Source organism: Tinamus guttatus, unplaced genomic scaffold (genome assembly GCF_059628265.1).
Source record: "Tinamus guttatus ecotype Peru unplaced genomic scaffold, ASM5962826v1 Tinamus_guttatus_pri_ptg000503l, whole genome shotgun sequence".
NCBI classification, from domain to species: Eukaryota; Metazoa; Chordata; class Aves; order Tinamiformes; family Tinamidae; genus Tinamus; species Tinamus guttatus.
The window spans coordinates 621165-643729 of NW_028289037.1; the positions used below are offsets into that span (position 1 = coordinate 621165).

General features: G+C 37.1%; 1 protein-coding gene and 1 long non-coding RNA gene across 2 annotated transcripts in view; one reads left to right on the top strand and one right to left on the bottom strand.

The window, feature by feature from the left end:
* The window catches only part of LOC148592837 (uncharacterized), a 319289-nt gene that overhangs the window by 145921 nt on the left and 150803 nt on the right, over nt 1-22565 (bottom strand). The window lies entirely within an intron of this gene.
* The window catches only part of LOC104581231 (putative acyl-CoA dehydrogenase 6), a 64497-nt gene that overhangs the window by 33076 nt on the left and 8856 nt on the right, over nt 1-22565 (top strand). The window contains exons 3-6 of the mRNA XM_088533439.1: nt 5314-5443; nt 9566-9672; nt 13668-13835; nt 19001-19174. Of these exons, the coding sequence (XP_088389565.1) occupies nt 5314-5443; nt 9566-9672; nt 13668-13835; nt 19001-19174 (579 nt within the window). The remainder of the gene's footprint in view (nt 1-5313; nt 5444-9565; nt 9673-13667; nt 13836-19000; nt 19175-22565) is intronic.

Here is a 22565-nt window from a genome sequence, read left to right on the forward strand (position 1 = left end):
GTTTTCACAGTGTTAGTGTTACTTTTGTTGCCATGTGGACAATTCATATTATATTTACTCTGCACAGCTTAGCTTTTCCTTCCCCATAACATTAATTGTATGTAACTTTTTGATTTTATGAGTTTTTGAAAGAACTTTGATACTCTTTTGAGCTTGAAGATTTATGCAGGTGTGTTTTCTGACCAATAGGGCACTCAGTCATGCTGCATGATCATTTGAAAAAAATAATATATATATATATATGTATAAATATGTAAGGGATTTTTCTGCAAGTCAGAGGGTAGGAAATGCAGCTGTTGTTAACCGTGACTTAAAAAATATTACTCAGGCTTTCCAGAATAAAATGTCCTAGACTCCTCTGAATCCTATTTAAAGATTTTTGTGGCCCCTCAGCTAGGACCTGGTCTGTGTGATGAGTTTGTCTGCTCAATAACAGGTTTTGTAGAGTTAATATATGTATTTTTCAAGGGAAGTTTCTTATCCTTGCACTGTGAGGAAAATTTCCTCTGTATTTCCCAGGATAGCTCTGCCCTCATCTGAAAAAGTGTTAGACAGCTCCAATTACCTTATTCATCTCAATAATTTGCTCTCTGAAGCTGTAACAATGATGACTTATAATGCAGAGTAATGAGTATTGCAGGAACACACCATTTGCATCATTAATTGGCATAGGAGTCTACTCATTCTGGCTGACTGTACCTGTTTGAAAGGAATGAACAGAAAATCCCAGTTTTTCCTTTTCTAAAGAATACCACTTCACAAGAGTAATATCACTGACTAAGTCCTTAGGACTAGAAAAGATCCCTATCTTCCTTCGCATTTTTTTTTTGTATCAGCTAGTCAGTGTCTTGGAGCAAGTAGTGTATGTGGTGCCGATCTTCCTAGGATCAACTAAGCATAATTGTAAAACACCATAGTTTGTTCTAACTTGGGTCAAACTGAGAGAACTTGCTGTTTAAGATAGTATGCTAAGGAGAAGTTTGCATCTGGTACAAGGTCTTTTATATGTGTGTTTATGTGTGGGGGTTTTTTTTTTCTCCTTTGGCTTTTTGTGGAGTGGTGCAGGTAAATTAACCAAAGAACAAAAACAAATAAGCAAAAAAGAGTGAGACTGAAGTAGAATCACAGTGTTTTGCTATATGAAAGGAGAAGGGTTTTTTTTCACTGCACACAGAAAAAAGGCAAAAACCGTGAAGGCAATATGTATTTTCTGAGCTTATCATCTGGAGTTTTGCAAAGGCTTTGCTGCCAATTGAACATCAAAGAAAAAACACTTGGAAAAATTCTTTAATTTGCATTTACATAAAAGACAGAAAGGGAATTTTGGTAGGATTTATATGCTGTACAAACTGATGATATCGTTATGTAATGCCAGGACTCTTTTGGTCTTCTGGAGTTTAAAATCTTAAACTATTTTTATGACAGGTGAGTAAGGTTTGAAACTTAAAATTTGCTTCTGCTTTTTTAAAATTGTAGGTTATGGTGAAAACTGCCAATTAGCTCTGTTGTCTTGGTGTCAGATGTGGGATTCTCTCAGACCTGTCTTCCAAATGAGAGTTGATTCATATTTTATTTTCTTTCTATAATCATTAGAATGCGTGTTTTCCCCTGAATTATGTGGCAATACCAGAAATAATTCTGCATGATCTCCTCTGGTAGATATACATTGTGTGAATTTAAGTAAACAAAATAAAATATAGCATTAAACATTGAGGAACCATGCACCTATATTGTTTTCACTATTCCTTTTTCCAGGCTAGCTCACATTCTTAAAATACCCTGCAGGGCCCACGTATTTTCCTTGCTTCTACTCCCTTATAAACTTTTTTTCACTACAGAAGATGTCATTCCAACTGAGAGCTGCTAAATGAAGATCAGAAAATGAATTCCCAATAGGGGACATGCTTAAACTCTCACTCTCAAACTTGGACTAAACACTCCAGACCCGTCTCCTCATTGAACACAGTCATTTTTGAACAGGGAGCCTGTATGTGAACAATTCATAAGAAATGTCTTGGTCTCTGCATAAATAGAGTTGTTATATGAAGGACCTCAGTTTCTCCTTTGCCTTTTTAAGTCCCTTTGTGCAGACTCTTTTTTGTCCTTGACTATTTTCCCCACTGATTTTCTTAGCAGTGTTTCTGTTTTGACTTGTTGTAGCTAAACTCTTACCTTTTTTTTTTTTTTTTTTTTTTTTTTGTATTTAAGGACATTGTCTTTGCTGTCTGTATATGCTTGTATATAAATGTCTTGATATCCTAAATCATTTGATAAAATGTACATCTGTATCTTAAAAAAAATTGTAAAACTTGCTTTATCTTGAACTCCTCTTCACAAACTTAACAGCATAGAAATAGGTTGCTCCATATAAAATTAGCATCCTGAGCATTTCCTCAGGTTCAAATAATATGGTTGTGGTTAGCAGAAAACCACAGATGCAATTTAAAAAAGCAAGTTTAATATGCTATGTTTATGTTTGTTTAATATGCTTAATTTATTTTTATAAGAACCTGAAATCCATGAATAATGGGCAAGATATTAGATGAATCTATGTTTAACTACTGGAAGTTGGGCTATTTTCAGCAAGGCATGAACATTTTGAATATAGTAGATTGCCTTATTCTACTTGTTTTGAGTTTTTAATGTGTTAGCACATTCGATTTGTGTTGTTTGGCTTTGTTGTTTTAATATTTCCTGCAAAATTAAAAATGGAAATGTGCCTAACAATTTCTCTTGAAGCCACACATGTGAATTTAGAGTAATACAAAATATTTACACTTGAAATGTTTTACATTTGAATATTTACATATAGCTTGTTATTTTAAAAAAATACAATCAACTCTAATATTAATTTGATTTCTTTCATCATGGATTTTTCACCAAAAATATTTTGTATGGTGTTTGTTTTTCTGAATGAAAACTAGCTTAAACTTTTGCTCTAAGCTAATACTTCATTGTACAGATGCTTCTCAGAAGTGTTGCTTGCTGGTAAGACTGGTTAATACAACCCTCTTAACAGAAGCTTGTTCTCATTCCAAATAAATCTTAAACATTCATATCCCATAAAATGTTCAAACTTATCGCTCAAGTAAATGGAAATAGAAATGTTCCTGTTTCCTTGTGTTAGCTTCGAGTTCAGAACTTGTGATAACAAACAGGAACTCACAACATTCCCGAGGACAACTGCAGTGAATGAAACATAAGCATTGACGCAAATGGGACAAATTTGTCTTTAGCCATGTTATAAAAGTTATCCAAGTTAGTCTGGGATAAAGCTGCACAGGGCATTTTGTCTGTCTCTGTCAAGTGCTGTGTCCAGTGGGCATGACTACGCTCTTTCCAGTAATCATCCATCAAATTTCCTCCCTTCTTTCTTCATGAAATCTTTTATCCCTTGGAATCTGGAACAAAATTGACATCAAGTTAGGTGTTTGTATGCTGATTAATGTTGCAGTTTGTTTCTGCCTTTCTCCCTATCTCCATCTATTGGTCATCTCCTGTGTTATCTTTGCCCTGATTGCAAGGTGGCTGCTTTGTGTGTGCATCATCACTGTGCTCTGTTAGGGCCCCCACCTCTTCAACCACAGCCTGAGACTTCATGTTATTTTCTTCCTCTCTGTCTGGCAGGATTTATCCCTGTCTTTTGCAGCATTTTGTTTTTAAAATGTACGGTTTAGTAGCTAATCTCAGAGAACTGCATTAGGTCTGTTACATAATAACACATCATGAATTAGAATATGAACAAAGAATATATATAATCTGCACACTTATTAAAAAAAAAAATGGTCCTTCTTAGAGTCAGTTGTGTTGATAAACTGCCCTTCTGAAATTACTTTGGGAAAAACAAGAATGAAGGTTTTCATTTGTGAGGGGAAAAAAAACGGAAAAATCCATCCAAATCTGAACTACTGCTATAAAGTTTGCAAACATTCTTATACCAATCAAATTTTTAAACAGCATTACTTTTATTTGTACATGCATTGCTTACCATTCCTTAGGCCATTTATTTATTGACGAGGGTTTTGTGAAGACAAGAGAATTGAGTTTTATATATATTGTGTTAGACATCTCCATATTGCTATTATTTCACTGTATTGCATAAGCTCCCACTAGGAATTTAATTTAATTTTATATGTATTCTCAAGAAACATGATTTATTTTTATGTGAAACTTTTGAAAAGTAGTTATTTCATAAAGAATTCTGTTTCATTTTTAATTAGTGGTATTTTTTTGAAGGGAGGGATGAGCTCATGTAATGTGTGTTGTGAGCAAGTACGCTTGCTTGTGAAGATGGCAGGTGCTCATTTACCCCATATGTGCCACTGTGGAGTGAGGATTGCATCTGTGTTGGACGTTTTCTTACCTGCTCTTCAAATGCGTTAAAAAAGAACAGGAAGATGGGGTGGTGATCCTTATCCAATGAAAATTCCTCAATCAACTACTAACGACAAGTAGTAACCTTTGATTTCTCACTGTATTTCCTCTGGAATGTGAACTGCTTGCTATGGCTAGAAATTTCCTCGTCTATCACAGAAACGTCGAGCTTTCCTGAATTGGACTATATGGTTTGACTATATGAGCCCTGGGCACTGCTGTGTGACTGGGGAAGGAGCTGAGGAATAACATCCTCTCTAATTGAGTGTGTGGGATGGCACATGGCGAGGAAGAATCATCGGTGCTTGTGCCTGACCACCCAGCGCGTCATCCGCGTCTCAATAAAAATGTCCCCATGACTATGGCATCCAGGTGCTAGAATATGAAATATGCACATTTGATATCCCAGTTTTGCCAAATACTGATTCCAAGCTACAACGGTAATTTACCGTAGGGATACCCTAAGCATGTGGCCACAATTGCTTTTTGCTGGCATCATCAGTACTGACTCAGGACAAGGACCATTAGCTCCCGCTCAGCATACCAAGAGCATCTGTGTGGAGGGCTCTCATGGAGGAAGAGAAGCATGTCTTAAGCTTGTGGTAATTTGTTCATATGACCGCATTGCAAGAAAGAGTAATTTTGTCTACAAATGTTGTTTTCAGTAGCCCTTCATCTTTTTTCTGCTGTTTCCAGTAAAAGTAATGATGCTACTTAGCATATCTAGGAGTGACCTGATATGCATATGGATAGTTATAGCAGATGTAATTTTAAGTTTTATTGTTTATTGTTTTTCAGAAAAATGTGGCATTATTTCCTTTTGAAAGGAAAACTGATAATAGTCAAATATTTAAAAATAAGCAGTAAAATTCTAGTTTGCAAGTCCCTTAGCCTATCTCGAGCACCGGCGTCACAGATTTTTTTTTTTTTCTCTCTCAGAATATGGTGGCATGGGCTTGGACTTCTCGTATAACATTGCAGTGGCAGAAGAACTGGGAAATATCCGGTGTGGGGGTATTCCGATGGCGATTGGAGTGCAAATTGGCATGAGCACACCCGCTCTAACAAGGTAATTCTCTGAATGTTTGGTTTAGCCTAAAACCCAAACTGTCATGTCCTTAGGAGTGGAAGGGAACCTTGCACAGATTTAATGGCTAGTTACTCTTCAGAAACCCTTGAAAAAGGAAGCTGCTCTCGAACCTCTCCTTCAGAAAGGTTACTACTTAGAAGAAAGAATAATCCTTTTTTTAATATCAGGATGTATGACTTTAAAAAAAAAATAGATGATATGTTTCCACACACAGCACACTGGTGCCGCAGCTAATAAAACAACCTTAATGTCAGAATCCCCCTATTCACAAATCTGTGTTGTTTGCAACTTGGTTTTATTTCTTCAGTGTCTCAGGGCAAAAATATATTTTGTTGTAATGTCTAATTTTATTTTACAATTTACTTACTTTTTTTTTCCCAAATTTACGAGGTGTTTCTTCTCTGTGATTTTTCAGAAATATTGATCAATATTGGTGTAAGCCCTCCTAAAACTAGCTCATGTATCATGCTGTCTACATAGGCCCTTAATCTTTCGATGCATTTACTCACCTTGCTTTTGCACATTGTATTACATCAGTGTTCAACTTTATTATCACCTGCTATCATTCAGACCCCTGCACTGTCTGAATCCAATTTCTTTTTCCCTCTTTTCCTATTCTTCTATCACTTTTCCTCTCTTTTCTAGTGACAGATTGTCTTGTGGCAGTTGCACTCTTATTTTCCTCCTGCTTATGTAGTTTCGCACCCTACATCAAAACAGCACCTTGCAAATCTAGAAGGAGGCTACAAACAGACTAGTCTAGCACTTCAGCCTTGGAATAAGGATATGCCTCAAAGTTCTGGAAGGTGATGGTGGAGATTAAATTCAAATAATGATGATGTCAGAAACTTACCTACACAATAGAATTTTGAATAATATAACTGTAGAGCCTGGAAGTAATTATTTATTCCCATGATATCTATCCATCCTTCTACACATCCTTCCTACGTGCAAATTTGGAGGTCTTAGCCATGGAAAATATTTCTAAAAGTTTTATTTCTCATGTGATATACCAAAATCCTGTTGGCAATGTGGAGTTCATTACTTGTGTAGCAACAGTAACTTATTTAGAGTCTGCAGAGAATAAAGGTTTTTTTTTTTAACATTAGAGAATACTTCCTCTCTTATGATAGTCTTTTATTCCCAGAGTATTAAAAAGACAATAGATAGGAGAACATAGGATTTCATTCCCTTGCAAGGGCCATATGTTACTGTAGTAGTAAAGAAGTGAGATTCATCAAGAGTACCAACATATATGGCATAGGATGTCAGCTCTTCAGCTCAGTGAGAGAAAACAGTAAATTTATTGCTTCACTTCTGGAGGAGAGCTAGATAGCTTTGCATGCAAGTAGCTTTTGCACACTCCGAGAAAGAGTTCTGGGCAGAAAACCCCAAAACTTACAGGTTTTAACTTGAATATTACAACTAAATGAGCAGTTGAAGTTGCTGGGTTGCATGCATTTCTGCAAGAAAAATCTTAAAGTGGGTGTTCTCAAACAGTGAAAGAGAAAAGGTTGTTAACGCAGTGAAATCTGCAACTGGATTTGAGTCTGCATTAGAGAGCTTTTTTCCACCACCATTGAGTCAATTCCATTGATTAGTTATGCAGTACAGTGTCTCACTTATTTCGTGCAGACAAATAATGGGGGGAAATATTCTTACTTCACTTGAAGGGATCTGGAAAGAATGGAGCAGGCTGTACATCTTCAAGTGAATTTCAGAACAAAATGCAAAATGTTCTGTCAACAGTGGTCTGGTCTTTGCATCTGATTTTGAACAAAACTTTCTGTCAGACTTTCCAAATACATTCTAGATGTAATGTTTTACTTCCTTTAATGTGGAGAAAACAGTTGTCAGGTTAGGCAGTGAACAAAATACATTGTCCTGGGATTCTAAACACACTTAGAGTGATATCCATCATGACATCAGACCACTGTAGAAATTTTATCTTGGGAACAAGGTTTACCTGAATTTTTTTCATTATTTCTAGCAGATACTAAGGATAGCCATAATCAGTTGGAGGAAAGATTATTTTTCTATTTGACCAGTTTACTCTGCACTGATCTAAGCTATTTGCCACTATAGTACCTGCAGCCACTCCTATTCAAAACTTCAATTTGCACTTGGTACTGTGTTGTACAATGCCAGCTGTACTCGGAATCTTCCTTACTAATTGAATTAATTCACTGCAGTTCAGCTTTTTGCTTCTCCCAGAAGCATAAGAAACAAAAGTGAATAGGATCTGTGGTTCTACCAGGATGATTATCAACACAATTAAGTCAGAATAGTGATGTGCTCTAGACATATTTTCATTCAGTGTAGCAATTTAACCTGTCAAAAAACAGATTTTTATGTCTATTTAGAATGAGTAAAGGTGACTTCCAATTTCTCGTTGTCAGAGCACATAAACACATCTGGGTGGCTCAAGGAAAAGTTTTAAATTTGTATTTTCACTGTGATTCTTTTTTCCGCTTACCCAATTTAATATCATTTATCATTGTCATTTTTTTGTTAGTATTCATGACATTCCACCAATGTTACTAATTAAGTGTAGAGCAAAAAACAATAAACTACTTCCATGCAACATATTTTAAAATGTCATGTTTAGGACTTCTGTTTAAACTCCTATTTATTGACTCATGTCTGTGTGTGTATTTGCGTGTGTGTATGTGTCTATCTATAAACACACACATGCATGAAAATGTGTTCTGGAGGGATGCCAAAGCTGCACAGGTAATTAGTTGGGAAACTGGGCTTTGCCATATGGCCCTAGCCCAGAAAGCAGATAGAATCTAATCAGTCTAGGACCAGAGGATAATGTCATTGAAAACCTAATTTTCTAATTCTGGACTCGTTAAACTGGAAAGAAGTGGATATTTTTTTCTGGGATGTTTAAGATGGGTAGAATTTTACAGGAACAATATATTTCTAACATAATAGCTCCCCTTTCCAAAGGACAGCTTTGGAAAGGTCCCATGCTCCCATTTCCAATGAACACATGTCCTTTCCATAAAAACAGAGCGATACATGATCTTCTGAGATAGCCTTGCCAGACTTTTTTTTTTTTTTTTTTTAATGGCACGCCAACATTTTTCCCAGCCTCATTTTTGGGAACTACTGAATTTATTTCTGGAACTTAATACAAACAAACAGAAATATCAAACAAAAAACATTATCTTGAGGCAAGTTCTTGTCATGGAATAACTAAACCTTGGCAAAGTTAACATCAGAAGACATTGCCAAAACAGTCTTAATATGCAATGCTGCTAGCTCCTCTCATAATCTGTGTTTTCATGTTTTTCTTGTGTAATTAAATGTACATCTGGCTATACTTGATCATATAAAAAAAAAGAAAAAGTATATCCTGCATGAAAGAACAGGAGACCTTCCACTTCTCTTTTTTTGGTGGGGTGGGTGGCTGAGAGGGGGCAAGGATGAAGGGCAGGGATGTGTTTGAGGGTCGCATTGCCTAATAGCAGGGGCAGGAATATGAATTGAACTCACCATGACGTGACTGGTGAGTTCATGGCCTAGATCTTGAGCCAGAAAGAGTGAAAAAATTACTCAGGTCATCAGATCTCTTCCATGAGCAGGACTGAACTCCCTACATTCAAATCATGTGAATTAGAAAAAAAAAGAAAAAAAAAGAAAGAAAAGAACCCTGAAATATTATATACTACGCTCTGCATCAGTCAGGGTAACTAAAAATAATAACGAAAAATACTCTTCAGTCATTGATATTTGCAGAGAGTGACCATCGCCTGTTTTAACTTCTCAGCACATGCTAGTATCACCACTAAAACCTTGCAAAGATTGAGTTCCTGGCACAAAAGTCAGCAAATATGTGGAGCAGAGGCCCTCGATCCTGGCTAACTGCAGACTGGAGAAGCAGTGAGGGGAAATCCTAGAGACTGCATTTATATAGAAATCACACACATCTATCAAAGCTCCCCTTCCACTGAAGAGGATCTCTTCTGTCTTGACTCTGGGAGAGACTTTATCTAATCATAGGAAAGTTATTTTCTCTATTAATGGGTAGAACAAAATGCATAAATAAAACTTACTTTTTTAATAACATATCTTTTCACTATATTACTGCAGATTTGGTTCAGATGAGTTGAAAAAACAATTCCTTGCACCAACTATAGCTGGAGATTTTGTGGCTTGTTTGGGAATCAGTGAAGTTGGAACTGGATCAGATGTTGCAAGTAAGCTAACCTAGCAAACTGCCAATTTTGGACACCCTGGTATTCTAATCGAGAGAATCTGATTTTACTAAAGCTTTGCTTACCGCTAGCATATGTGAAAAGCATACAGGAAGGAAAAGCTTGGTGTGGTCAAAGCACAATGGGATAATACTGTGATTTCCAGGAGCACATCTCTGATGCATCTAAAAGCAATCAAATTGAACATATCCATCAGTGCATGAACAGATATAACCCTGTATGGGCTAAGCACAACAGATTAATATGCAGCATAAACAGGTACTATGCTAAATGAGGCCCACATTCAGCATAGATGTAAATATTAGTGTAAATTGTCTTTCTAATATAAAAAGGGGTACAACATCTACCGACTTGTCAACAAACAAGAAGTTTTCAAGAGCATACATGGGGATAAATACAGTAATGAGGCTAAGTCTCTGCAAGATCCAATGCCATTTTTGTTTCTAGTTAATTAGTTTTGTTCATAAGAAAAAACATTCTGTAGTTACAGCCTTGTTTTAAATGAAAATAATTTTAAATTTGAACTTTGCTAAAGTAGGAAACACATCATCATCTATTTTATGGATGCTTTTTCACCTGGCATGAAGGAGCCTGATCTCTGGTATTAATTCTAGAAACCAGCTTACAATGCTTTTAAATGATAAGAAATGGACCACTTATTCCTCAGTTTATATAAGTGCATTACTAATAGCCTGTGAGTGATATGTAAGAACACATCGGGAAAGAGACTTTCAATGTTTTCAAGTCACGTCTTCCAGGCAACTTCACCCAATAACCGCTTTCATCTACACCTCTCCCACATAAGGTGACTTGCCCCATTCCCTCTCACTGGAATTCTGCTTTTCTATTTTTTAAGTTATCTTTCTTGAGCATAAGTGATCAGAATTGCACATGATGTTTCAGCTCTTTAAAATTGCTTAATTCCTCCCTATCCCTGTGTTTCTTTAATGTATTTATATTTTTATTGAGAAAGTCATGAACATATTCAATAGCTTTCATCCAAAGACTTATTTCCAGAATTAAAAAACAAGAAATAAGAAACTCCACTAGTATGTTCCCTGAATACCAGCACTTCCTCTTTTGATACATCATGACGTGATTTTTTTCTCTTTGTTTCCACAAACACATTCACATTTCTACTTACCCACATTTCTACTTACCCACATTTCACTTTTGTCCTAATTCTCATCTTTTCAACATTTTACATAATAATTACCTAATCATATTATATTTTAGTTTGATTGGGTCCGTTTCTTATTCTAGTTTCCTCCAGAATCTGTTTCCTAATAATAGATCAGGTTAATTTCAGTTAGTATTGATAAAATAAATTTTCTTTTCTTTCCAAATATATGCTGAAGCTGTGAAGATCTGTGAAAATCAATGACCTCTGCTTTTACTACCTTTAAATTTCCGTACTCTCCTTCCTGTTCAAGAGTTGCTTTGTCAGCTACATTACAAATCTGCTTTGAAATTTCATGCGTAAAGTTCGTTTTATTTTGAGCCATCCTATAGAGATACCTTTATTTTTCCTCATTCTCTTTTTGTTTCTGTGGCTGAAATGTTTTAGCTGACCTTCTCAGTCTTTTTGGAATTTGTCATTTCTCATCTTCAAGGTTTAGCTCAATTTCCCTTGTGGCAGTTCACAGTTCTTACTTTTTTTTTTTTTTTTTTTTTTTTTTTACCTCCCCCCCCCCTTTAATTTGGGTAGATTTTGGAGCCATTTCGTTCATTTTTTCCTCTTTTCTGATGATATAAATTCCAAAGATGTGTTTTACATATTTGACTTATGTGATATGGGTATGTATTGATCACCTGGTAGGTTGACCTTAAAATTTAAAATTGGACTTCCCTTGTGTCCAATTTATTTAGATATATGCCTGCAATCAAAAGTCATATGACTGTACTACCTGATCAAGTATGCCACAGTTTGGATTCTTTGGACCAGCCCTGGCTGCTTAGTTGCCCCTAGATGTTTGATATGTTTTTAAAACCTTGTGGTCTTTAGTGAAAGAGACCAGTGCAATAGGATCTGTAAGCTATTGAGATGTGTGTAGCAGTGGTGCGGACACGCTAAAAATATTTTATGGCATATTTGTTGATGTGGCCTTTTCCCAGAATCTATCAGGGAGAATAATTATAGTCAATTATTCCAAAGTTTCTTTACAGCAGTAACCCTGAGATTTTGAATCCATATGTCTTCAATAAATAATTAAGTAGATTTTAAAAGCGTACTATATTTTAAACATAGAACTTATTCACTCCATCGTGCTTCCTTTAATTTAAGAGAATCAATTCATAATGAGTTGTTTTAAAATAGTGTTTCCTCAAGTATTTGAAACAAATTGTCAACTGTCACATCAGGGCGTATTTGGACACTCCCATTAGTAATGGCATTTTTTCTTTAATCTGTGTGTGGAAAGTTAGTCCCCTGTGACGCTGAGTACTATTTATCTTTCTGATAACATTGAAGCTCTCAGTGTTCCCCCTCAGACCTTCCCTGAGACTTCAGCAGCAGCTTTGCATTAGTTGTTCCATAACAAAGGGATCTGTGATCTAAATCATTTGGTGTATGCCCCAAATCCTTTTTCCTTTTTACCCTACTTTGATTCAGTGTCGTATTTCTTATTCCAGCTCTTATATGTGTCCTCCATATATCATTTAGTCTTTGTCTATATTATTGTCCAGGGTCTGTGTCCATGTAAAGCAAATATCAGAACTTTGGATTATTTTATTTTGTTGGTTTGCATTATCATACAGATTCCATACCAATTCCTTTAGACAGATTTGGCATAATCTTTTCACTGACTGTGTTGCTAGATGGCTTTTGGTTTTATCAGCATTAGTATTATCTCCTTCTCTTGCTGTTCATTCTTGTAAGTTCCTTTATCTGCAGCTCTATCCACATCTCCCCCATCTTACACAGTTGCACAGTTTTCCCAGGAATCCCAGGTTCTTGGTTCTGCTTTGTTCTGAGTTCAGAGTCTTTGAGGTAAGTGTGTGTGAAGGCATAACCAACTGACTTAAATATGCTGGCCCACCCCATTTTGTATGACTCCTGTTCTCCCAAGTCTCCTGACTCCCTCAATACATTTTATCAGTTCAATTCAGTAAAATTCACTCCAATGGACTTTATAGTCCTGTTAGATTTGTAGGTGTTATTGGGAGTGTGCTTGTTTTTTCTCTAACCATCACCTATTACAGCTGAGCATGTGTTAGAGAGTCACTTCAGCTGGGGTTTTAGTTCAAGAAATTCAATTTACAATGCTTCTATGACAACTGTTTGGTCAGGGGAAAGAAGCCAGCCTTTGGAAATCCTGCTGAAGTATAAATAATAACTAATGATTCATTCCTGCTGTCTTTTGCATCTATGGCTATTTGAAGGGTGATCTGAACACTGACAAATGAAAATGCCATTTTTATGGCACGATACAAGTAGGAGGTATTTAGAGCCTTTTCATGTATAGACATTCTTGAACTTGGTCCCTGTCGAAGTTTACTAACTTTGAATTATTACTCTGTTCTGACCTAGAAGGTGCAGGAAGTGCGTGTATGTGTGTCCTTAGGCATACACACATACTGAGGCTTATGTTTGTTTAAGCTGGGACTCTGAAATGAATGGCATCCTTGGTGACTAACGTACACAGTAGCAGAAACACATAATAGATCACTTCAGACTGAAATATTTCTGGCCTGAGTTTTTGAGGGTATAATTTACTTATGGAAGGATTTCCACTTTCATCAACTAGTGTGAAGACCCTGCCTAAAGGAGAGTGAGGGAAACTGTATTATTTCCTTGGTGTGTTCAAAGTGGGTTGTAAAAAAGATCTACTTCTCACAGACTGGAAGGGTTAGGGGACTTGGAGGGCTTAAAGAGAGGGGTGAATATCAGCTGTCTCTCTGAGAGCAAGAGGTGATATGGAGGTTATCTTATTCTTCCTTCACAGGAATAACACTTAGTTTCCTATCTTTTGAAACAGGTATCAAGACAACAGCTGAGAGAAAAGGCGATGAGTATATAATAAATGGCGGTAAAATGTGGATTACGTCAGGGTCTCAAGCAGACTGGATGTGTCTGCTGGCGAATACCAGTAAAGGACCTCCTCATGGAAATAAATCTCTTATATGTCTGCCAATGAATCTACCTGGTAATAACACAGAATGTTTTTTCTTCTAATTTAATTTTATTGTGTTTTTGTGTGGGTGCACAATACAACTCATAAATGCAACTCATTTCCACAAAAAAGTGGGGAACAGGAGGAAATGAGGAGGAAGTTAAATATTTTGCAGACTTCGGCTTCTTGCTCCTAAATGATTATAAATGGAGAGCTCTTTTTGCCAAAATAACTTTAGAAAAGTTGCTCAGATACATATGCATGGGAGTATTTCATAACCTTATGTGAAAATGAATAAAGTTAAGCCACTGCCAATGACAAAATTAATGTCTAAGAAATCATTACAAAGAGATCCAAAGATATTTTAAAAATTATAACATTCAGCATCTTTTAATGTTTAAGAAGTTCCACAAAACTTCTATCATAGTTTTCTGCCAAAAGACAATAAAGTGCAAACAGTTTTCAAAACAAATATTAATTTATTTGCATAGGGAGCTTTGCTACACATGAACTGTGAAATAATTTATCTTTCAAAAATAACATTACATTCTTTCCTTTTTTGAATGAGGATTGGCAAACAGAATATATACTTTTCTTTTTCAGTAAATCAAGATGTTTAAGTCTGCTGTCTTATCTGTTCCCAAAATGTTCAAAAGTGGTTTTCAAACCTGTGAGAATAAGAACATAAGGAGTTCAGAGATTTTAAGCTTTGGAAATACGGGGAAATAGTCTCCCAACACTATCTTAATCCCTGGCACCTGCCTCCCAGCAGTCCACAGGAAGCATCTCACCCAGTCTGGGATCACTGACCACCTTTATTGAATGGTATTGAATGACTGTCAAGCCATGCTGTGATTGCATTAAGAGCCCTGATCATCTTCGGGTAACCATGCTCCTCCACCTAAACTGGTGGGATGGTTGAAAAGAAGCACAGGTATTTTCCAGGATGTTGGTTTCATCAATAAGCTCAAACAAAAAGAGAAATATTTTTACCAGGGGTTGCCATCATTAGCAGCTTAAGTTACAAAATGATGAGGGAGTTAAATGTAGGCCAGAGTGAAAACTTCTGAAATTTTGGAAGTAGAGGCTTGTCGTTGAACTATGGATAAAAGAAACTGATAAAATAGAGCCTGATCTAAGAGGTATAAGTTTCAGTGCTACAGACCACAGGGCGGCTCCTGAGTTGTCTGCACAACTTGCAGTAGCAAGGTATTGTGTATACATAAAGGATAGAGTTAAGGTTGTATTGACAGGGAATATTACAGTGTGTTTACTAGCTATCAAATTAAATTTTGAACAGTTTTAACTCCTGCATGTTTGGTTTTCAGCATTATTGAACTACACAAAACAAAACTGAATACCCCTAACTCTGTCTTAATAAAGAGATTTTCCCTGGACTTTTCTAATTCCCAAGTTTTCCAGTTTCCAATTCATTGTGGAAGGAAATTGTGGTAATTAGATTGTGAGCAGAAAAACTGCCTGAGCCACGTGAGGGTAATACACAGAGATTTGGAAATCTTCCTAGAAACATAAATTGTGTATGTTTTCATTCTTCTATATGATGAAGATGTGAATCTTTGAAAAGTTCACTGTACAAAGACTGCTGAACTTCTGAAAAAGGAAGTTTGAAGAAAAAAAAAAAAAAAAAAGGAAAAGTTTGGAAAAGGCTGCCATTTGACATAGATCTGAAGAGGAAGCTCCAGCTGTTTTGATACATCCTAAGGATGTCTGTTTGCCAAATACCATGTTCTTTAGAAGGCAACAGACCAAGCCTGTACAGGAAGTGTGTAGACGGCATCACAGAATGATGCACGATTAAGTGTCTATAGACGCACGTATGTCAAAGCTCAAGAGTGAGTGCAATGGAGAACGAGCGGGTTACGTCTGACTAACTGCTGCAGTCACTCGTATATACGGCAAGGGGAGGAAGGAATCCACAGCACAGCTGCAACATATTTGTTGCTAGCAGCTGAAAGGATGTGGGAGAGTAATCCAGAATTTCTTGTGAAAAACTTAATTGTGTTTCATGCGGGCATAACGCCATGTTCAAGGAAAAAAAAAATCTAACTCAAAGTATTAACTTCTACAGCCAGCAGTTTATTGGAGATCTGAAATGGGGTTTCCCTCTTCTACTTTGAGGTTCATACAGAGTCTGCTTTGGGGTGAAGTTAATATAGTCTAGTTTTGACAGACACTGCTGAATGCAGTATCTCAGGATCACTCCGGTGTAGACGCACAATAGATACTGACGTTAATCAGATGAGTACCCTGACTATTTAAAGATGTTTTAAAAATATGCCACTTCATATGAGATGAAAGAGAATATAAGGGGTTATAAAATGTCTGTGCATAAATACGGCCAGATAAGGTATGGTAAAACAAATGACTTGCAGCCCTAATCTGGGATGCAGTTGTGTACTACTTTGTCCTCAGATAGCACTAAAATAGATTGCAAGGAGGAGATAATAAAGAGAGAAATGTCCAGAAAAGGGGGAAAGAGCATGTTTCTCAGGTGGCAATTTAAAATGTGTCTCTTTCCATTTGTAATGGCGCTAAACGGTGGCAGCTGAGAGCAACTGCCTTTTTCTCAAGACAGAATAAAGGAAATAAAGAAGATGATTGTCAGAAGACAGAGTGGGAGAAAATGAAAAACCAAGGACACCTGGGAAAAGCTGCCCAGGAAGAGATATAGCAATCCATCTCAGTGATACTAGAACAAATAGCACAGAGGGCTCCGTTAGCAATATTGGAAAGTCAGGCACTTGACCTTGCTAGCTGGAGAATATGGGCTACTTGTTGACTTGTACTTTAATACAGATAAATGCCAAGACTTATCCAGGCAGATTTCTACTGCTGGTGATAAATTTTAGTGTATAATATCCCACTATGAGAAGCATTAAAATTATCAATTTAAGTAAGAGAGGATTTTGATGTCTCTGTCATCATCATAGCCAGGGAGACTACTAAGTTTAAGTGTATTCAAAAAAGCAAGTAAAGTGTACACTGAAAAAACGAGAAACTGATAAAGTTTGACCTCTTTTTGAGTGAGAAATGTGAATTAATCTAGGGGCAAGTGAAACTAATAAGGCAGAACAAATCAGGAATGTTGTCATGTTTAGAAAATCTGAACAAAAACCACATCTGAAAATAAAAAAAACAGGTATAAGAAATCATCAACACATTAAGCTCCTCTAGCAAAAAATATTTTATAGCTGCCATATGTGGGTCTGGGGAATGATAAGGTTGATTTGGCAAAATAAAGAACCTCTGATAGTTGCAGCTGTTTTAGTGGAGTCCTCAATAAAGTGCCCAGTAAAAAAGAGGCTTAAGTACATCTTCGTACAGTTTAGGAGCAGTGATTACATAAAAACAGCTGGAAGTAGACCAAAGACATGATTTCGAAGACTCTCAAAGAAAACAAGTGATAATATTCCACCAGGAAAAGGTGCTCCAAAACTCATTTTGACCTGTAAATGGTTCAGTGCTTATTTCTTTTGCTCTGATTTTAATATAGAAACAAACTGGAAATGCTTTTTTGGCCAGACTGCATGCAAGATGCTGGATAATTTTCAATCCAAGAGTCAAAGATTTTTATAGGGCTGGCCTGATTTTCTTTCTGCACTGAACATGTACCAGAGGAAGTATTCACAGTATGATTTGCTTGTATATTAGCTTAAATAGTCACTCTTAATGAAAAACACTCAGCAAAAGGTTTAGAAGTCAATGTGGACCTTGCCCCTAATAGTAGTCTTGGCATTTGAAAACAGCATCAGTATTTCATCTCTAATTTGCTAAAAGATGAAACTTTCTGTACTTTATTCAGTGCTGTCATTGAGGATAAATTTAAAGGAAATGACTGCCAGCTGCTCCTGCCTGCAGAGCCAAAGTAATTCTCACAAGGCTGAAGGCCTCCTGTCAATAGAATACAGAACTGAGATGTCTGTATTAGTTCAGAAAGAGAAGTTCACTGAAATCCATGTAAGACAGCAGGGATCAAATAAGTGCAGAATGGGTCTACAGTCTGTATGTTAGCCAACTAAGCTATGTAGAGACTAGTAGAGGATTGCAAAAGATAGAATAAAGAGGAAATAAATACCCAAATCTCGTTCCATCAAAGCAATGATTAGAAGACCATGTCTGTATTTAGCTTGCTTTTTTTTTTTCCCTCCCCAAAAAAGACATATATGCTGATTCGTATGATTCTTTTTCTACATATTGATTTGGCAGATGTAGTAAAATATTTTGTGCAAATCCTCCTAACTGGCTGCTGGCCTCAGTTTACCTCTGAGGCATTCTTACCTTCCACCCACAATTTTAATGTGTTAATCCCAGAACAACATGGAGGTAAGGACCAATTTCAAGGAAATTATTACAAAAATCAGTAGATGTCTGTTCAACCATCATGGCGCAGTGATAAGCGGTGCTTGCCTCTGAACAACAGCAAGCAGAAGTTGTAAGAGGGGAAAAGAAAGTTAAAAATGAAGATGCATCTACTTGGTGTGATTATGTAGCTTAAGTCTTTTGTGGCCAAATCTGGAGGAGTTCTGAAATCTCAGAAGGAGACTGATTCCTCTGCAGAAATTGAGGATACAGGAATCATGTACAACAGACCATTGCATACTGGGTAAGAATCTATGTTGTATATGTAAACCTGTTGGGAAGGCAAATCCTCTCTGCAAGGGTGACCACATAAAAACTCCAAAGGAGTCAGACTTGATCATCGAACCCCTCCTGTGGCTATTTAAATGGACTATATTGTATGCCGTCATAAAATACTTAGGTTTATCAAAACTTGCGGTTGATTTGGAACTGTTTGATACTTGTTAATTTGTGTCTAACCTCTTTGTTATTAGGAATGAGAGGTGTATTTGTTTGAAACTGTCTCTTCTACAGGTATTCTGATACCTGAAGATCAGTATAGGGTAGAAGTGAAAAAGAGAGAAGGAAGAGGATTTCCAGGAATAAAAAATATCTAATTGCAGCTTAAAATGTAATTCTAATGCCTGCCTTTCTTAAATATTTCTTTGCTGTTTGACTGCCATGCACTCAATAAGTATTCTTAAGTTGAATTCCAGCATTTTATTATAGTGCATTACAAGTCAAATGCAAGCAAATAAATAGTGCATGATTTCAAGACATCCACTTACACATCCGACTCCTTTTTTTTTATGACCTTTCTAATATCTCTTTTCTTTCAGGCATTCACATTACTAAAAAGATAGACAAACTGGGCATGAGGTCATCAGACACAAATCAGATCATTTTTGAAAATGTAAGAGTCCCCAGCAAAAACCTCATTGGTGAGGAAGGAATGGGTTTTACATATCAGATGTTGCAATTCCAAGAAGAGCGGCTGTGGGGAGTAGCCACTGGTAAGTCATCGCTTGCACTTCTGGGGCTGACAGGGACACAGGAGTCAATCTTACAAAATGACTAAGAGCACTTCCTTTTTATTGCAAGATATACCTACTTCTTTGGATTTATTTTTTCAATCTGTCATAGTCTATAAATGGACAACCTTTCCCTTTCACAGGAAAATGTGAAGTAGAAAGAAAATCATCTGTGAGGCTTCATAATGTCTGGTTTTGCTTTGTTTGTTTCTCTTGGCGTCTTTGGTTGATAAGAAAATGCAGTATTGTGTTTTGTGGGCTTCAAAAGTAGTGCAAAGTTGACCAAAATACCCCTATGAAATAGATGGAAGAGACCTTTTCCTGCACTAGTCAGCTATGATGTTTATCTTTATTCTATTTTTTTTTAATAAATTAAAATGGCTGTGTACAGGCAGCTTTGTTTTTGCAGATCTACTGTTTTACCTCTGTACTTACTGGATGTATCCCGTGCCCCATCCTGTTCCTTTCCCCGAAGTTACACTGTCACAGAATTCCTGGTCTTCTGAGCTCAGGACATCTTCAAATCGAGATATATGAGTTATCCAGATTCTGGATATTCCAGAATACCAGATCCAAGTTTGGATTATCCTTTCCGACTTTTTTTTTTCCCATAATATTGACTGGTTTAATTGGAGTATAAAGAGGTCCAACGTAAGGAAGTTGGTTACATTTTAGAGTTGTGCTAATCTTGAAATATTTGTACTCCTTCATGCATATTGTATCTGTTACTGTCTGTGTAGTTTGAGAATTAGGAACTGTAAGAGCTGATTTTCTGATTCAGTCACAAAAAAAAAAAAAAAAAAAAAAAAGGTTGTTGTGAGTTGGTCCCAGACTAAATATTTTGGAGTTCAGATATTTAAAAAATGTCTTTGTTTTGGGCCAAAATTCTTCGTTCAGCCTGAGCTAAACAGCACATGTGGGGAAATTTCAGCAGAGAGCGAGAGATTGGATTTCTAAGGGATGCCTTTCCAGATTCTGGCAAGATGTGGCATGACTGCTTGTGCTACTATTGCACACTGCTTAGGACATTTACCAGATAGGGGGGATATTCTGCTCCATTTAGCTTGATATGAGCTCCCTCTGATATTAAAGGCATGAACGGGGACAACTGTATCAAGGGAAGTGCTTCAACCACAGACTCAAGGATGAGACGCTCTGTGCGCAGTCAGCATCTCCTGTTCTGCTTTACTTGAGAAGATGGATGTTCCTAGAAGGGATAGATCTCTCTTAGATGATCATTACAAATGCATGGCCATCCTATTATATTCAGGCCTTTTTGCTCACACAGAGAGGCCTCTGCTACAGCATTTCTCAAATTTGTCCCCACATTTAACTTGGGCTGATTCTGCATGTCTAGAAACTGCACGCAAACAGCTACTGCCCATGCACAGATCAGTGCTCCAGAGTGTGTCTAGTGAGTCTGGTGCTTCTGAGAGCATCCTGCCAGCTGGGCTGGCCCAGGTTAGCAGAGCAGCACCTGTGCTGCAGGCTGGGTGCTCATGCTGAATTGCTGCTTGCACGGAGCAGTAGCTCTTCAAACCAAGATCTCTGCATGCCTGGCTTACTCTGCAGTCAGAGCTTATCTATCTGTGGGGTGCACATTCAGATAGTAATCCTGCTTGAAGGGACCTCAGGTCATCTATCCTGGAGAAAACAGGGCTGACTTCAAAGTTAGATCAGGTTCTTCAGGGCACGACACTTTTTGTCATGTCATTTTTCCATAAGCATCATCAAAATGAAAATAAAAAGATGTCTGTCTTTATCACCAATCAGTGGCTACTATTAAACAGTAGTCACCATGCCACCTTAGGAGAGCTTATGAAAGGAAGAGAAAGTTTGGCCTCACTGTCAGGATTTGTTTTAATTTACATAGTTTTTTGTGTCTTGTGCTAATTACCTTCCAGGGCAAGTAGCTGTACTTCACCTCTTCTAGTACACATGACTGGTCAAGCTTCTTGCCATATCAAAGCAATAAGAGAGTTTAATAATTGCCCTCTGAAATACAATGAGGGCTTATGTAGATGGTAAGGACTTAGCTGCAGATGTGTATACTCGATTTGGGATCTCAAACAAACAATAGGATCAAAAATTCCAAGTTCCAGTGGCATTCCCTAAGCATCTTTCTGCCAGGCAGTGCATAAACCTGCTGTGTTAGTCATGCTCCTAGCAAGTCTGACGCACACTGACTGCATCAAGACACAAAGCACAGCAGGTTAGATCACTTGTATTAAAAACCACTTGTCGCTTGGTGCTGTCCAACTTTGCATAATCGCCTGGCAGTAAAGAGCGCTTTCAGGAAGTGGGACACCACGTTTCAATTCTCCTTTTCAGCCAGAACAACACTGTAAGAGCTGGCTAACCTCTCCTCTAGATGAGCAATCTGGGAAGGGCATCTGTCACCCCTCCTGAGGAAGCCTGCCGAGCGCAGCTGGAATGGAAGCGCTTGGAGGTAGCAAAGGGAGGTGAAGCCTGATCCTGCAGCTCTGTGGTCACTGGCAAGGAACCAGGCCTTGCTTTGTCCTCCTGGGTTATTTTCGTTTTTTATCTATTGACTGTTAGATGTTATATGAAGGTAACAGGAGCAGGGATGAAGCCCAGACTTTAGGTCAATTTTGGCAAGCAAGAAAAAGAAAGTAACTGATGTTCAGAAGGGAACGAGGTGCTTGATCAACAGGGTATATTACACCACAATATTGCAAGCATTGTTACACTCCAGTTTGAGAGACAGTTTTGCATATGCTTAACCATAAATGTTTTGCTGAAAACTGTGTTATTTAACCCTAAGCATTTGTGTTAAGCAGCTTCAGGATTAGATCAGCATGTGTATTCCTAGTCCTCATTTCTGGCCCTCATTTCTATTCCTTCCCTTCATGGCTACTCATTCAATGCTGAAAATCATCAATCTGCTTTTAAGCGCTTTAAGGACAAATCCTGGTATGTTTGCTTTGACTGTTTCCCAAATTTACAGCAATTCTTCCTTTTTCTCTCTCTTTTTTTTTTCTTCTTTTTAGAAGTACTTTTGTGTCAAGTTTCACCTGCCTTCCCTTTGTTAATTTTCTTCTTTGTGGCCAGCCCTTAAAACATGTGTGAAGAGTTCCCTTCTGTTTAAATCATTTTCCGTTTTAATTTAATTTCCAATTTAAATTTAAAGCAGAAATGGAAAGCAAATTTCCTGGAAGGGTTTTTATTCAAGCTTTTAATTTTTCAAGAATCTTATTCTGCCAACTGGAAATTTGATCACAGATATGATCTTTTTTTAGTGAGTGATATGTACCAAAGGCATTGGTAAAAACTCCTGTGTTTCCTAAAAAAAAAAAAAAAAAAAAAAAAAAAAGGCACCCTGCCACATCTGTCTACATGTTGGGGCATTCAG